Source organism: Budorcas taxicolor, chromosome 18 (genome assembly GCF_023091745.1).
Source record: "Budorcas taxicolor isolate Tak-1 chromosome 18, Takin1.1, whole genome shotgun sequence".
Taxonomy (NCBI): domain Eukaryota; kingdom Metazoa; phylum Chordata; class Mammalia; order Artiodactyla; family Bovidae; genus Budorcas; species Budorcas taxicolor.
The window spans coordinates 27,371,793-27,387,716 of NC_068927.1; the positions used below are offsets into that span (position 1 = coordinate 27,371,793).

General features: G+C 54.0%; 1 protein-coding gene across 5 annotated transcripts in view; it reads right to left on the bottom strand.

Annotated features, from left to right (window-relative positions):
• The window catches only part of KIFC3 (kinesin family member C3), a 34,876-nt gene that overhangs the window by 4,756 nt on the left and 14,196 nt on the right, over positions 1 to 15,924 (bottom strand). For all 5 annotated transcript variants that reach the window (XM_052655856.1, XM_052655857.1, XM_052655859.1 and 2 more), the window contains 9 exons: positions 7,469 to 7,534; positions 6,854 to 6,997; positions 6,473 to 6,712; positions 5,779 to 5,952; positions 5,153 to 5,300; positions 4,937 to 5,067; positions 3,677 to 3,788; positions 2,192 to 2,373; positions 1,154 to 1,258 (listed from right to left, as the gene is read on the bottom strand). In XM_052655856.1, the coding sequence (XP_052511816.1) occupies positions 1,154 to 1,258; positions 2,192 to 2,373; positions 3,677 to 3,788; positions 4,937 to 5,067; positions 5,153 to 5,300; positions 5,779 to 5,952; positions 6,473 to 6,712; positions 6,854 to 6,997; positions 7,469 to 7,534 (1,302 nt within the window). The remainder of the gene's footprint in view (positions 1 to 1,153; positions 1,259 to 2,191; positions 2,374 to 3,676; positions 3,789 to 4,936; positions 5,068 to 5,152; positions 5,301 to 5,778; positions 5,953 to 6,472; positions 6,713 to 6,853; positions 6,998 to 7,468; positions 7,535 to 15,924) is intronic.

Below are 15,924 nucleotides of genomic sequence, written 5' to 3' on the forward strand. Positions count from 1 at the left end.
CTGAATTTTCCTCTCTAGCACCTGACCGAAGGACACATGGTGACTTGCTGTGGGCACTGCCATCTCCCCATGGGTGGGCCAGCTCCATAGGACAGGCACTCTGGTCACAGCTGAGCCCCAGGCTGGGTACTTGATCCACGTGGAGCCTCAGCCTGGATGAGTTGGAGGATGGGTGCCCCTGGTGTCACCTCAACTCTGGGCACCCAGAAAGAGTTGGGAGCCTAAGGGTGTTGCACACACTCCCTCCAACCACCCCCTCCCCCTTCCCATCTTCTTTTGGCCTGCCTCTCACTAAACAGTCTAATCAATGCCTTCTTGAGGGAAAAGAAGGTCCAGATTGGGGAAGAAAGGCCCACCACGGGAGCCTTCCCAAAGGGTGTCTAACAGCCTGGGCCAGCAGGGCCCTCTCACGGCCCTTGTTGGGACACCAGGTCACCTCTCCTCCTCCTCTACCTGGAGAATCCCGTAGCAACCCTCAAGAGCCAGGGAAATAACAAAAGACACAAACCAAAGACACACCCTGGGACCAGCTTTCCATTTTTGTCTACAGTCAGAATTCCTCCTCTCAATGCCCCTATTCCAGGCCACAGCCCGTGGAGGTGGGTGTGGGGTCGGGGGAGGGTGCTCCAGGTGGGGAGATGAGGCCCTGCAAGCTGCAGGTAAGAGCTGGGCACCCCACGACAGCCTCCATTGGCCAGTCTCTCCCGCTGCCCAAGGATCTCCTTGAGGGTCGAGGTTCCCCTTCATTCATCTCGACACCCCCAGGGCCCAGCGTGAGCAGCCATACAACAGGAGCCCAATACATGTGTGTGGTTGAAATGAGGGCAATCCTGAGATTCGTCACACCAATCTGCCCTGGACTCTTAGCCCAGGCCGAGACCCCTCTGGGGCCAGAGGTTGTTGTCAGCACACCTTCCCCTCCTCCGTACCTACTGGGACCATGCAGGTGTGCTTGGGCAGGGCACCCCCTCTTTAGGCCTGGTGCCTTAGGGTTAACACAAATAATTATGGGCTCGGCTCTAAGGCTGTGAAGCCCAAGTGAGGCAAAGCAAGCCCCACATAGAACCTCGAGACCAATGAGGGGCACCCCCATCAATGGCAGCAAGGGGGCAGTCTTCACTCTGAACCCCTGCTCCATCCAGTGGGTACCCACCTCCATTGTGTATGTCTTGCCAGCACCCGTCTGGCCGTAGGCAAAGATGCAGACATTGAAGCCATCAATGCAGGAGGTGATGAGGGCCTGCACTTCCTGGAACACCTGCAGAGAAGACGTAGGATGGAGGATGTGGAGCTGCCAAGGCTGCTAGCCACCCCCAACCCCAGCCACCTCCTGACCACTCCCCTCCTTCAGCAACAATATGGCACATGTTATCATGGGCAACCAGCTCACTGCGGAGGAATTTGTGACTAATGAGTCATTTACACTAGGCGTCAGTGGGCAACCTCATTGCCAAAAGACTGAAAGGAAGTCAGGGTAGTAATTACTGCCCACTGGCACATGAGGAAGGGGCAGCCTGAGCCAGGAGATCAGGAGCCCTCCCCCAGCTTTTCCCCCTCTCAAGGGAGAGGCAGCATGTGCCTGGCACCTCCACTGGCTTGCCTGCCAGCCAGCGACAAAGGATGGGGGCAAAGATAAAGCCTAGCCTGGGCACAAGCAAAAGAGGCCTCTCAGGTTGGCCCTGGCAGAGATGAGGGAAGACCAGCCTGGCTCACACAGGCTGCAGGCTCCTCCCTGAGGTCTGCGTGAGCAGCATGGGAGTCCCTAGAAAGGCCCGTGGGGCTGATAAAGGTGGTGCTCCTGGCTGGAGAGGCCTGCCTCCAGACAAGCCAAGGTCCAGTGGGTGTGCGGGGCCATGTGAGTAGGAGGGGCTGAGAGTGGGTGTGGTTGATTGTGGGCGGGGCCCATGTGGGTGGGAGGGGCTATGAGGGTGGGTGTGGCTATAAGGATAGGAGGGATCACCTGAGTAGGATGGGCCCAAGAGTGGGTGTGGCTGTGATGGGCGGAGCCACGGGGGTTGTTTTGCCTTCCCACCTTCTTTCCTCCTCCAGTGGTAAAGAGAGGGATCTTGTAGCCCTAGGCTTCTCCATCCTGTCTCCCCTCCTTTACGTTTATTTTCGTCCAGCCCTCACCCATCTCTCCCCCTTGTGAGGTGTGTCTCTCAGTCCCTCTCCCAGCAGGGGCCACACTCACGTCCTGCTGTGAGGCCTGTGAGGAGAAGACCTTGTCCAGCTCGAAGGAGACAGGCTTTCCTTTGTGCAGCAAGTGAATGATGGAGTCGTCGTCGGGATCAAAGGTCACAGCATTGGTCGCCTCAGGTCCTTCCCCGTCCTCTTTGGTGACTGGCCGGACACGGGCAATCACCCGGATGTTCCCTAAATTTGATGGGGCAGGAGAGATGGGTACAGGCCTGGTCAAGACCAGACTACCTCCACAATGGTGTCCACTGGTGTCTGGAGCAGGCCAGTGGCTCAAGAGATCCCTACCTTCTTAGTAAGGCCCCCAAGGGCAAGGTGGCCCACAAAGCTGTTCTTAGTCATTCACACTATACTATGAATTCATGTGTCAATACATTTTTTGCTAAGCAAACCAACTGAGGGTGGCAGCCTCACCTTGGGGACATAGAGGAAAGGTCAGTTTTCAGAGGGGAGACTTTGCACCTTGCACCCAGTTTGAGTGGGATACCAAAATGGACACCTCATCACACAACTAGACTTCAGTTTCCTCACACACACAGTGAGGGGCTTGGGTCCCACTAAGCCAAGGAGCTTGCTCTCTCATTCTAGAAGGGCACTGTGAATGCCAGGACAGAGTCTGGGAATCAGATGGGCTGACGGGACCAGGCAGAAGATGGGCACAGGCAACAAGGCAGCCCAGGGGTTGACTGGGGCACAGATTCGATCACGCCACCTGCCTTGCTTCAAGCCCTTAGAGGGGATCCCAGAGGCTTGAATGAAGAGAATGAAGAGAAAGCTCCCCATCACGTCTAGCACGGCCCCACCTCCCTTCACCTGGCCACTCCAGCTCACAGTCCAGGTCTCAGCCCTGGTTCCACCTCCTTCAAGAAGCCCCCTCAGCACCCTCAACTGTCAGATATTTAGGAGCTCAGAGAACCCCTCCTCAGCCCAGGTAAAGGGGCACTGATGCGGTTCTCAGGGTGATTAATGATCACCATCTGCTACCCCCCACCGCCACTGAAGGGAGCACCATAAGGGCAAGGACGGGTTCTGTGGGGTCCACAGACATATCCCCAGTGTCTGGAAGAGCATGTGGCACAGGGCAGGTGCTCTCTGGACCACTGGGCAGTGAACGGGTGCTCTCTCAAGCTTGAACCAAGCCCTACATCAGAATGACATTCTAGCCACCCACCACCCAGTACTTCAATGCCCTGCTCCTCCAACACCTGGTAGGCTACCATGGGTACTAGGAAAGGCTTCAGAGTTGGACGGATCCAAGGTGGACCGTTTGTTTACTCGCCGTGCAGTTCTGAGCAAATTCCCTGTGACATTTCTGTGCCTCTGTACCCTTATTTACAAAGAGGGGGTCACAACAGTGCCTCAAAATGACAGGGCACAGGTCCAAGGACTGGCACTGGAGGCCAAAGGGAAGGGCAGGAGCACCCCCGAAGCAGGTCAGGGCCCCCTCTGCTGGGCACCCCCCAACCCAGCCGGCAGTCACCTTTCAGCCGCACAAGCTCATTGTGGCACTTTTTACGCAGCTGCAGCTCCCGGCGGTACTTGCGCAGCAGCTCCTGGTTGTTGCTGTTGACCTCCTCGATGGCCTGGCCAATCTGGTGGGGGAAGGGCAGTGCCATCAGGGGGGCAGTTCCACCCACCTCACATGCCCAGCTGCTGGCCCCCACCCGCCACTGACAGCCTGCTCATCGCTGCCTGCCCTGGACTGGGCACCGGAGCTGAGCTGTCACACGTCAGATTTTCCCAGTAACCCTCTGGGTAGGTACTGCGACCAGACCCATTTTACAGAGCAAGAAACTGAGCCCCAAAGAAGCTAAGCCAATCTCAAGGTTGCCCTGCTGATGAGCAAAGAGCTGGGACTCGGCCCTCACTCCACAGGATTCAGTTGGACCCAAATCTCAGCTCTACTCTGAGGAGCTGGGAGACCAGAGGCAATTGGCTCAATGTCTTCAAGCCTCAATTTCCTCATCTGTAAAAAGGGAATTCATAGGAGCTAGTGATAAAGCTTTCAAGTTCCATTCATAGGGAAAAGAAACAAGATGCAGGCCACACTCACACCTGTTCCCCTTTGTTGGGACAAAGGGAAGTGCGTGTACATGCACATGCGTGTCAACAGTTTTCAGTGTGCTCAGGATACCCTTTAGAGGACATGCTGGGAGAGGTTTCTTTCGGGGAGCAGGCTGGGTGGCAGAGAGAGGCCTTTCCTTTTCATCCGAAGCCCATCTGTGAAGTGTGTACTTGCAACATGTCCATGTATTATTGACATGATTTTTTTTATTAAAGGAGAAGAACTATTTTTGATTCCCCAAATATATGTCTGTCCTGCAGAGCTGTCACACAGACTCAAGGAGCTGATGGCTATAAAAGGCTCGGCATGTAGGAGGCACTTTAGAGACGTTGGTTATTCTCATACTGCACAAGTACAGCTTGAAAAAATTAAACCTAACAGATGTAAAGATATGTGTAGCATGTTTGAAATATAAAGATATGCGTAGCCCATATGGGATATAAAGATATATGTGACATGTTTGCTTTACAGACTCATAACAAGACAAATATCCAAATACCTACCCCTGAATCAAACTGGTTTTCCAATGGTCTGAGGACAGCCATGTGTGTGGTAGGGAAGGGAGCTGCCGTCTGGGGGTTTGTCTGAGTTTGGGAAGGGCGTGGTGGGGGATGCTGTGTCCACCCAGGGGCTCCAGAGCCTCTCCCAGCCCCGCCACCCAGGGCCTGCACTCACCTCGGCCTTGACGCTCTTGAGGGCCTCCTGTAGCAGCAGCGGGAAGCCGCGCACCTGACGCTTGAGCCCATTGTAGTCATTGGTCAGGGTCCGAAGCGCTGGCTGCAGCGTCAGCAGGTTGGTCCGGACGCCTGTGGGGACGCAAAGGGGTGAGAGGCGGACGGGGTGAAGGGCCGTGGTGTGGGGAGCAGGCTAGGGCTCAGCCGGCTGGCTTACCTGCCAGGTTCTCGTGTACTGCCTTCATCTCCACCTGGGCTCTGGCGAAGGCCTCCTCGATGGCCCGGTTCTTGTCCTCCTCCAGGGACTGCATCTCTTCCAGCATCTGCCCGTGGGCCCTCTCCAGCTCCGACTCGTACATGGCAATCTGAAGCCAGGGTCAGGAGCTCAGTGGAACGCCCCATGGGAAGGCAAGATGCCCCACCCCTCACACACACACATGCACAAGCAAAAGATAGGATGGCCATCTCTCTCCCCGAAAGGGCTGCCAGCTCCGTGCAGCTACTTCCCAGCATCAACCCAGCACCATCCAGGGTCCCACAGGCCCTGGGAAGCAAGGGAGAGGATTTCTTGTCAGTTATCATACGGACCAGGGTACCCTTCCAAGAGCGTGTGTGCCAGGCCCTGAGTCAATCTTGCAATGAGGTCAAGCCCCACCGGGAGCTGGGTTCTGCGATCAGACCATTTTACATATGAGCAGAAACTTGCCCTTGGTCACAACGGCCAGCAGGGATAGGGGGACTGGAACACGTGTCTGTGGAACCCCAAGTGCTCAGCCTCTGCACTGTGCCACAGGGCGACCCCAGCGTCATGCCACCCCAACAGCCACGCGATGACCCACGCACCTGCGCCCGGAGCTGTGCAGTCAGCTGGTGCGAGCTCTGCAGCTGCTGCTCCATCTCCTTCAGCACCTGCCTCTGCATGGCCACCTGCTCCTGCAGGTGCTGGTTCCGGGCCTGCGACTCACTGAGGGCTTGCTTGGTCTTGGATGACTCTACCTCCACTGTCTTGATGACATACTGTGAGCGGGGGCAGATGGACGGGCACACAGAGGTGTGTGAGTGCCTTGCCCTCACCCCGGGACCCTGAGGGGACCCTCAGGAGCATCCCAGTAACAGCCCGCAGAAAAAAACTAGAGGAGCCCTGAGGTCTTGGCTTTCCAGAATGGTGCAGGGGCCTCCTGGAATCTTCTCATTTTCACGAGCCCAAGAGGAGCCTGGCTGTGGCCCAAGACTGGGCACAGAACAGACAAGGAGGGCAAAGACGAGAGCAGAACATAGTGAAGCATCGCATCCATGCCTGGCTCACAGCAGGTGCCCCAAGCCTCGGTTGCTGGATGCCTACATGGCCTGACCCTGGACAGCAGGAAGGGGAAGGGGCCAGGCTGAGTGCAGACCTGGAAGGATTCCTTCAACCCCTTGCACCTACTTATTCACCAAGACAAGCCTGTTCTATGTCTGGCCCATCCTGGGCTCCAGAGACCAGTGCCAAGGCACAGCCCAGGTGCATACAGCAGGCAGCCACCCAGCCCCGGCTCACCTTGGTGGGCGGCGACTGGGCGCGCAGGCTGGCGATGGTCTCGTGGCTGTCTCGCAGGCGCCGGCTGAGCCTCTCTTCCTCCTGCGCCTTCTCGGCCAGGCAGTCTTTGAGCCGCAGCTCCACCTCGGCCAGCCGGTCGGTCTTCTGCTGCACCTCCAGGTTCAGCTCTGACAGCAGGCCTTTGTTCTCTGCCACCTCCAGCTGTAGCTGGGACAGCCTGTCGCGGAGCTGGGTGCTCTCCTGCAGACGGACAGCCACAGAGGCATGGGAGGTGGGGACGGGTCAAGTGTGAGACCAGCGGGCAAGAGTCAGCGTGAGGAGCTGGGGTGACTGCTGGGAATCAAGGCCCCTGTCCCCCAACCACACTGGTCCTGGGCCTACCTGGCTGTGCTCACAGCCCGTGCAAGGGGCCGCCGGCTTGGCCCTCAGCTCCTGCAGCTCCGCCTCGCAGCGCCGCATCTCTTGCCTCAGTCGCTCATTCTCCACCATCAGCAGGTCCCGGTGCTTCTCCAAGTCGGTGCCTCCCTGCAGAGAGCCAGAGTCGAGGAGGGGGGGGCATGTGGCCACGGCAGGTGGGGGGAAGGACAGGGCAGCAGGGAGGCAGAGACAGTACGGGGTGGGGTGGGCAGAGGGCCACGATGGGGAGGAAGAGAGAAGGAGAAAAGAGAAAGAAAGGCCGGTGATGGACGGAGGAAGAGAGAAGGGGCTCCAGAGAAGACAAAGACAAAGATGAGGGCAGAGGAGAGAAGAGATGGAGGAGGGTAGTGAGATAGGAACAGCTCCTGGCTGCACCCCAGCCCTCTCATTCTATTTTCCTGAGTGTGAAAGTAACAAGGAAAGTCATATTTATATACACAGAGATCACACTCCTGCTTTACATCAGCAAACAAGAATTAACCTTCTTCCCGTTATGGGTCACACCAGCTCATGGTGATAAGTACCCTGGAAGCTTCTCCCCTCCCCTCAGCCCCGTTAGGATGGCATTGTTGCGCTCACCAGCTCAGATCGAAGGCGGCTCACTTCCTGGGCCTGGCTTATGAGCTTCTCCTTCAGGTGTTCCACCTGCCAGCACAAAGCCAGGGGTGGTAAGCCTGGTTCCTCACTCCCAGGCCTCTCGCCCGACCCCATGGCCCCAGCCCTCCCTGTGTTCATACATCAGACCACACCTGAACTCCAGGTGCAGTGCGCCTGGCCTGGTCCTGACAGCTCTCAGCACACTCTCCCATCACAGGACCGGCCAGCCCGGGCTCTCAGGAGTCCAGGGAGTGAACGCAGAGAGGTGACCCCTGGGCCTACTCCAGGGGCAGCTCGACAGGGGACTCAAGGGGCTGACCCTCAAGACATCTGCCTTGCCCAGACCCCTGGCCAGGCCTGTACCTACTTTTGTATTTGTAACTTTATATCTTTTTGTTCTTAAAAGGCCTCCAAATTGTATAAACTCCAGGTACTACAAAATGTGGATTGGTCCTTGTCCGGCCCCTAGAATTTTCCACTTTGAGTGGTTCCTGGGGAGTCTGTCTGTGGAGACACCAGCCTGCCACTGACCAGCACACCTTTAGGATCTGCGTCCCAGCTTCCAGTCTGCCTTGCCAGAGAGCCGTGGGGTGTGCACTCCATCAGGAGGCGAGGGTAACCTGGTTCAGCCAGAGCCCAAGGAGGAGAAACCAGCCCCCAGAGAGCAGGATTCCAGGGGGGCTCCCTGCTCTCCCCGCAGGCCTAGACCCTGGTTCCACATCAGCCTGCCCCCAGGAACTCTCCCCTCGGAAATGACCCAAAATGCAGATGAGGACTTTGGCACCAGCATTCATCAGAGCATGTTTAGGGATTCCCTGTAGAACATTCTGTGACGACCACAGGGAACCTTGGGAAAGGTACCGTGAGAGAGTCAGGCTTCCTCCACGGAGATAAGGAGGTGTAGTTTACACAAGCAGGCCACAAAGCCTTGGGCTGGCTATTACTAAACACCAGGAGACAAAGCCTACTGCCTACAGGGTCCACGAGCCAGGCAAGCAGGTGAAAAGCAGTGCAGGACTAGACGCCCAAGATCCAGCTGAAGAAGGTGGGAGTGCGGTGTGGGGTGGGGACACAGGCCCGGTGTTGGGACACAGGCCCGGTGTTGCCAAACTTCTGACCTTTCAAGCGAGGCCAGACACTGGGATTTTCAGGTTGTGCATATTAAATCTCCCCACTACATACGGCTGAGATGTATCAACAATCGGTTGAGCACAAGCTCAGAACCAACCATCTCCTGGGGCTGGAGAAAGCAGCTGAACCCCAAGTTGGTCTCTGCCTCCCTGAGTGGGTTGCGGGAGGAACTGGGAAACAGGCGTGACCCCACCTCCAAGGAAAAGACCAGTGAAAGCAGCGAGCTGCTCACTCATAGTTAAGGAGGTGGAGTACAAGACACAAGACCCAGAGAGGGGTTGGGAGGACCAACCTGGCTGCCCAAAGCCTGCTACCGGGCAAGCAGGTGGCTTAAGGGAGGGCACCCGAGAAGGTCACCTCTGTCACCTGCTCCACCAGCACACTGCTTCCCAGCAGTGCACTGGACATGGACCAAGGCAGGCAGCAAAGCCTATGCCACTTCTCTGCTCCCTCCAGCGCCCACTTCTGTTAGCCTGACACACAGAGCGATCAGTCCCTTTGCCCTAGAGGGGAGTTTGAATAAAGCAGCCTATCATTCTTTAGCCATGAAACTGGCAATAACCTGAATGCCCAGCATTAGGGGATTGCTTAGGTGGGTCACGGTAAATGCACTCATACACTACTGTGTCACTGTTGCTTATATGCTTATCATGAATTTTAAATAATGTAGGGAATGGCTCCTCAATGTATTAAGTCAAAGAAAAATCCAAAAACAAAATTGCATTTGCAATACAAAAAAGTAGAGGGTGCTGGATAGCAGGATTATGCTTGACAAACATTTAATGCTTTGGAGTAATTTTTAAGTCTCAAAGAATATATATTTCTCTTGCACTCCTCCCACCCTGAAACAGGTGGAGTCCACCTCGTTTTGAAAGGTTGGGGTCCCCCACCTCCCTCCCCTTCCTCAGAAATCACCCAGTAAGATCCACTTGCACAGAGTCGGTGCCCCAACAGACTGCTTCCTTGGCACCAGGCTAGGGGTGCTCAGACCTCATGTGTCCCCAACGCCACTGGCACTCAGATCCAATGCAATGAAAGTGGGGGTTTCCAGTGTTTACCTGAGGGGGCGGTTGTCAGGATGCTTACCTGCCACCTGCCTGCAGCCCAGTTCCTATTCTCTTCTTACATCACAATTGGAACTCTAGGAGCGCCAACCCTCTGTCTGGAATTTCAGAGGGGTACCCCCAAAAGGCAGAGGCTTCCCTGGGGGCCCAGGCTAGGGGTGAGGTGGGGCATGAGGAAGAGGCTGTAAAAGACCCCTCTTGTCAGAGATGTCAGACCCTCATCCTCTCCCGGCTTGTCTCGGGCAGTGGGGGACACACCGACACCGCAGGATGGCTGGTCAGGCACAAACCACCCCATGGCGTGCAGTGACTGCACCCCAGCTGGCCAGCTCCATTAGGGGCCTGGGAATGAAGAACACGCGCTGCCCAGGCACGGAACTCCTGCCCTCCACACAGAGGGCTCAGCTTCAGGGGGCGCTGAGGGGAAGATGGCAGCTTTCTCCCAGCCTGGGAGGGGGAACGGGTGAGTCCCTCAGAGTCAGGGAAAACAGTGGGCAATGGAGACAGAGACAAGAGGCAGGCGCAGAGCAGAGACGGGGAGCTGAGGGTGAACCTGACCAGAGGGCAGAGCTTCCTGTGGAAGGGGGCCCCACAGGCACCCGCTTCGCCCACCCAGCACAGCTCTGAATCAGCAACCCTATCTGCATCTGTACACAAAGAGGGTTCAAAGAGTCAGCCAGAGGGGCAAGCAGGCTCCTAACAGGCTGCCGTGACGACCCCCAGGACAGCACGCGGTCAACCCCAGGGCTGAGAAGGGACCAGGCTGAGTTTGTGCAACACTCTCCCTGGGGCTTCCCCAGTGGTAAAGAACCTGCCTGCCAGTGCAGGAGACATAAAAGACACAGGTTCAATCCCTGGGTTGGGAAGATCCCCTGGAGGAGGGTATGGCAACCCATTCCAGTATTCTTGCCTGGAGAATCCCAGAGGAAATACAGTCCATGGGTCGCAAAGAGTTGAACACGACTGAAGCGACTTAACATACACACACTCCCTGAGCTCAGTCTCCTCGTCATCCAGAGAAACTGAGTCACTGGCCTGGTGCAGGGCAGCCTCGGGGGAGACCTGGGACATGGGGCCGTCTGCTGACCTGACGCCAACCCATAGTTACATCTCCCAGCAGAAGCAGGCTCAGCAGAGGGTGGGGCTGCCCGAGCTGGTCTGCGTTTTCCCAGTGTCTGCTCCTCTCAATGCAGACAACCTACTGATTACCTACCCTCGACCTCCCACCAAGCCTGGCCCTCCATCATCAGCTGTCTTCGGAGGAATGGAGGGCTGTCCCAGTGGCGAGACCAAGGGATTCCTGTGCTGGGAAAATGAGAGGGCCTGGGATCCAGACAGCCCCAAGGAAACACAGTCCAGAGGCCCGAGGGGCAGCCCCAGGAAGCACACTGTCTTGCCCCCAACACACTCCCCATTCCAGGAGACCTGACTCCTGGCTGCCCACATATGTGACCAATGACCAGGCCTGTCTGGCTACGTCCACCCACCCTGCCTCTACTGCTGGGTTTTCACATGTGAGTTCTCTGCACCAAGGGTCACTGGGATCATGGACTCTCAGGCTGGACTTGCCCAGCTTTCTAATACAGACATTGCCCTAACATGCCGGACAACCTTGGACATGTCTCAAGTCCACCATGCCTCTCTCCATATCCTTGGCTGTAGAGTGAGGCTACCTTACCGAGGAGGTCTGGAGGATTAGGTAAGATTACCAGAGATAACATATGCAAAGTGCTTAGGACAGGGCCTAGCACCGTAATGAGTTCTATTAATGGAATGAACGTTCAGATAGGCAGAGATATTTGTCTATTGTGTCAGCGCTGTACTCCCAGTGCCTAGAATGGCACCTGGTATACAGTAGGTGCTCAGTAAACACATATAGAAAGAGTGTTGAATGCCTGAGTGAGTGAGCCGTAAGGCAGGGCATGGGGCAGCAAAGGTGGGGCTCACTGAAGGATGCTCCCTTCCACCACAGGCAGGAGTGGCTAGTGGGCTCCAGGCAGTGGGTACTATGTGGGAATGTCAGCCCAGAAGTGCCACATCTTCCACTATTTTATTACCAAAAAAAGGAAGCTGAGGTTTTTATACGAACTTAACTAAGATTTAAATGGTGGCAACTAACTTGAGCATTTAACAAATCAGGCCAACTGGAACTAATAAATTCAGCCAAGTTGCAGGATACAACACATTAAAAATCAGTTGTGTTTCTATGCACTAATACTGGACAATACAAAAAGGAAATTAAGAAAACAATTTCATTTATAATAGCATCAGAAAGAATAAAATATGTAGAAATAAAGCAACGATGGAGGCAAAACCTTGTTCACTAAAAACTATAAAACGTTGCTGGAAGAAATTAAAGATGATAATGGTGATGGAAACACATCCTGCATTCATAGTTTGGAAACAATATTGCTAACACGTCAACACTACCCAGAGCAATCTATAGATTCAATGCAATCTCTATTTAAATCCCAATGACATTTTTTTTGCAGAAATAGAAAAGTCCATCCCAAAATTCATATGAAACCTCAGAAGATTCCAAATAGCTAAAACAATTTTGAAGAATAAAGTTGGAGGTCCCACATTCTTTGATTTCAAAACTTACAACAAAGCTCCAGTAAACCAAAAAGTGTGGAATTGGCATAAAGACAGATATATAGACCAATAGAGTAGGATAGAGAGCCTAGAAATAAACCCTCATGTATCTGGTCAACTGATTCTTGACAAGGGTGTTAAAATTTCTAATGAGGAAAGGATAGTCTCTTCAACAAGTAGTGCTGGGAAAATGATATCCACATGCAAAAGAATGAAGTTGGACACTTACTAACACCATATACAAAAATTAACTCAAAATAGATCAAAGATCTAAACACAAAAGCTAAAACTATATATAAAATTCTTAAAAGAAAACAAGGAGAAAGCTTCATGACATCAGATTTGGCAATGATTTCTTGATTAGATCTTTACTTTGAGCCCCTCAATCCTCTGAGGTATGTACTATCATTATCTCCATTTTACAGGAGGAGAAACTGAGGTCCCAAGAGATTAAGCCTTGGTTAATCTTGCTCAAGGTCACTTGACTATTAAGTGCTGGCACTAGAATTGGAGCCCTGCAGAGCCCTCAGTCTTAACCACGTGGCTTTTCAGGAAGAGCAACACGGCAAAGCCAGTTGAGTTCAAAGACAAGTCTGAACAAGAATGGGAACCAGGAGGCATCCTGAGAAGGAGGTGGAGGGTACCCCATGGTGGGCTTTTCTTAGAGAAGCAACATATAGAAACACCAAGAAAGTCAATCTGTGACAAACCAGTGAGGCTGACAGGAAACCAGAGCTCAGACATGACACCTGAGAAGGCACAGCAGTTTACAGTTTGTGATCCACGTCTCTGTCCAATCTCATAACTGAGCTCCTCAGTAACCATGAAGCAACATCTATTAGACCCAGTTTAGAGATGGGTAAATGAAGGCTCAGACAGGAAGTGGCTTACTACAGCTACACAGCCAGTACACAAGGCCTGCACACATGATTCCAAATCCAACACTCCTCCCAGTAACGATGAGGGTGGTGATGGTGGTGACACCAATAACACTGGTCATCAAACCAGATACTGTTGTTATGTCCATTTTACAGATGAGGAAACCGAGGTGCAGAGCAGTAATTAACTAGCCCAAGGTCACACAGCTGATGAGTAGTGCCAAAGTCAGGACATGGATGGGGCTCCAGGCCTTCAGCTCCACAGGGTCAGACCCTTCCAAGAGTGGTTCAGAGACCTGAACCTTCAGGTGCATCTCCTGAGATACTTTTTCAGATAAGAGCTTGCGGGAACAAAACATGAGCCAAGACCAGGAACGATTCTGAATTCTCCAGATCTTCCAGAGGAGTGGGGGTTGGGATAAGGGAAGGGGTCAGGACTGCCTGGAGAGCTGCGGCTCAAAGACACCAAAAAGGCCGAGATGCTTGACCCTCAACTTCCTGTCTAAAAAGTAAGTCAGTTTTGCTAATTAAAGGGAAAAAAAAGTTTCTTAAACATTCATTTAGGGGCTTCCCTGGTGGCTCAGTGGTAACGAATCTGCTTGCAATGCAGGAGCCACAGGAGATGTGGGTTCGATCCCTGGGTTGGGAAGATCTCCTGGAGAAGAGCACGGCAACCCATTCCACTATTCTTGCCTGGAGAATCCCAAGGACAGAGGAGTCTGATGGGTTATAGTCCATGGGGGTCACAAAGAATCAGACACGACATAAAAGACTTAGCATGCACGCATGCAAACGTTTGTTTAAAGTCACCATAGGCCACATATTATTTCATTTATATGAAATGTTCAGAAAAGATCAATCCATATAAACAGAAAGCAGGGCACAGGACTTCTCTGGCGGTCCAGTGGTTAAGACTCCATGTTGCCAATGCAGGGGACACAAGTTTGATCCCTGGTCAGAGAACTAAGATCCCACATGCCATGCGGTGAGGCCAAAGATTTTTTAAAAACCCAGAAAGCTGGGCAGTGGTTGCTAGGGGTTGGGGGGAAGGGGACATGAGGAGTGATTTAATAAGTCTTTGAAGGGTAACAAAAATGTTCTGAAACTAGACAGTGGTGATGGCTGCATCATCACCTTAATATACTTAAGACCATACATTGTATACCTTAAACGGAGGAGTTCTATGGAATGTGAATTCTATCTCAGTAAACTTCTTCAAAAAACAAAACTTGTTTCAAAAGTGAAGTGCCCAGACAAACTAAACCAAAGGAAGTCGGGGAAGAAGAAGCTCTCCCTGCCACAGGTCCTGATCTCCCTGACAAAGGCATCTGGTAAGAGCCCTCATGCCCTCTGTGTGCGCCCGCCAGCAGAGACTTTGTTACTCTCCCAACTTTACATAAATGCAAGTGACAAATGTCTGTCCTCCCTTAGACTGCAGCCGCCACAGGCCAGGGCATGCCTTTTCCACCTGGGCACCCCCACTGCTCAGCTGGGTGCCTGTACAGACCAGGCACCCAGCAGCCATCTGAGGCAGGAAGGCAGGAGGCAACAGTGATACAAAGTTGGTGTGTTACACCTGCCGTGAAGAGCTCCCATGAGTGGGGCAGACCAGCCTAGGGGCAGCAAACAGTGGGGACAATATACAAGGAGACAGACAGACTGGGCACCAGGGAGGCCCCAGGGAGGCCCACCCAACTCAGCAAAGGATGGGTGGTCAGGACAGAGAGAGCCTGAGGACACACGTGTAAGCTGGAAAAACGCTGCATCTGAGAAGTGCGTGAGGACTTCCCTGGTGGCGCGGTGGGTAAGAATCCACCTGCCAATGCAGGGGACATGGGTTCGATCCCTGGCCTGGGAAAGATCCCACATGCCGCAGAGTCTGCCGCAGGGTAACTAAGCCTGTGGGCCACAACTACTGAACCTCAGCGCACCTAGAGCCTGTGCTCCACCATGAGAGAAGCCACCACGATGAGAAGCCTGCACACAACGAAGAACACGCCCCATTGGCCACAACTAGAGAAAGCCCACGTGCAGCAACAAAGACAGCACAGCCCAAAACACAAAAATAAATAAAAGTGCATGGAAATAATCTGCTGCCCCCGGAACTGAGAACAAGTCACGGCATCCGGTAATGAGGAACAGAAGATCTACAGGCTTGGCAATCACAGAGAAAGAAGCTGCTCCACCTGAAGGCAGGGCGTTCTACAGAGAGCCAGGCCCAGGAGCGCAGGCACAGGCTCCATCACGGAGATGGTGTGCAGACAGGGCTGAGGACCTTGGGGAAGTGAGAAATGTCAGACTCAGGCCTGAGAGACACTGAGTATTAGAGTTGGGAGTTGAGCCCCAGGAAAGGGGCCTCGGGGCCCACTTGATGGTGGGAAGGAGTGAATTAGCCAGGCACTCAGGGGAAGACCAGGGGTCAGCCCAAAGGGCCAGTGGCGTCCCCAGCAGCCTTCTGGCTAGCTAATGCAGGAGATAACACTGGCCAGCATGAACCTTTGCTTTCTCTGGCTCCCAGAGGTTTGGGAGCTCCCTTCTCTCCCTGGTACACACCCCAGCCTCTCTTCTCCTGCCAGTTTTCCATGGGGCGACCTCTGCAATGAGTTTGGTCCATGTGGGCTGCCCAAGCCAGGGCACCTCGGAAGATGGAGTGGACTCAGCACCAGCCTCAGAGCAGGAACATCCCTGTGCCTTCCTGCTCCGCCCACGTCTACACATGCTGCCTGTCACTCATGGAGAGGGGGATCTGGCCCCCTGGTAACCACGAGGA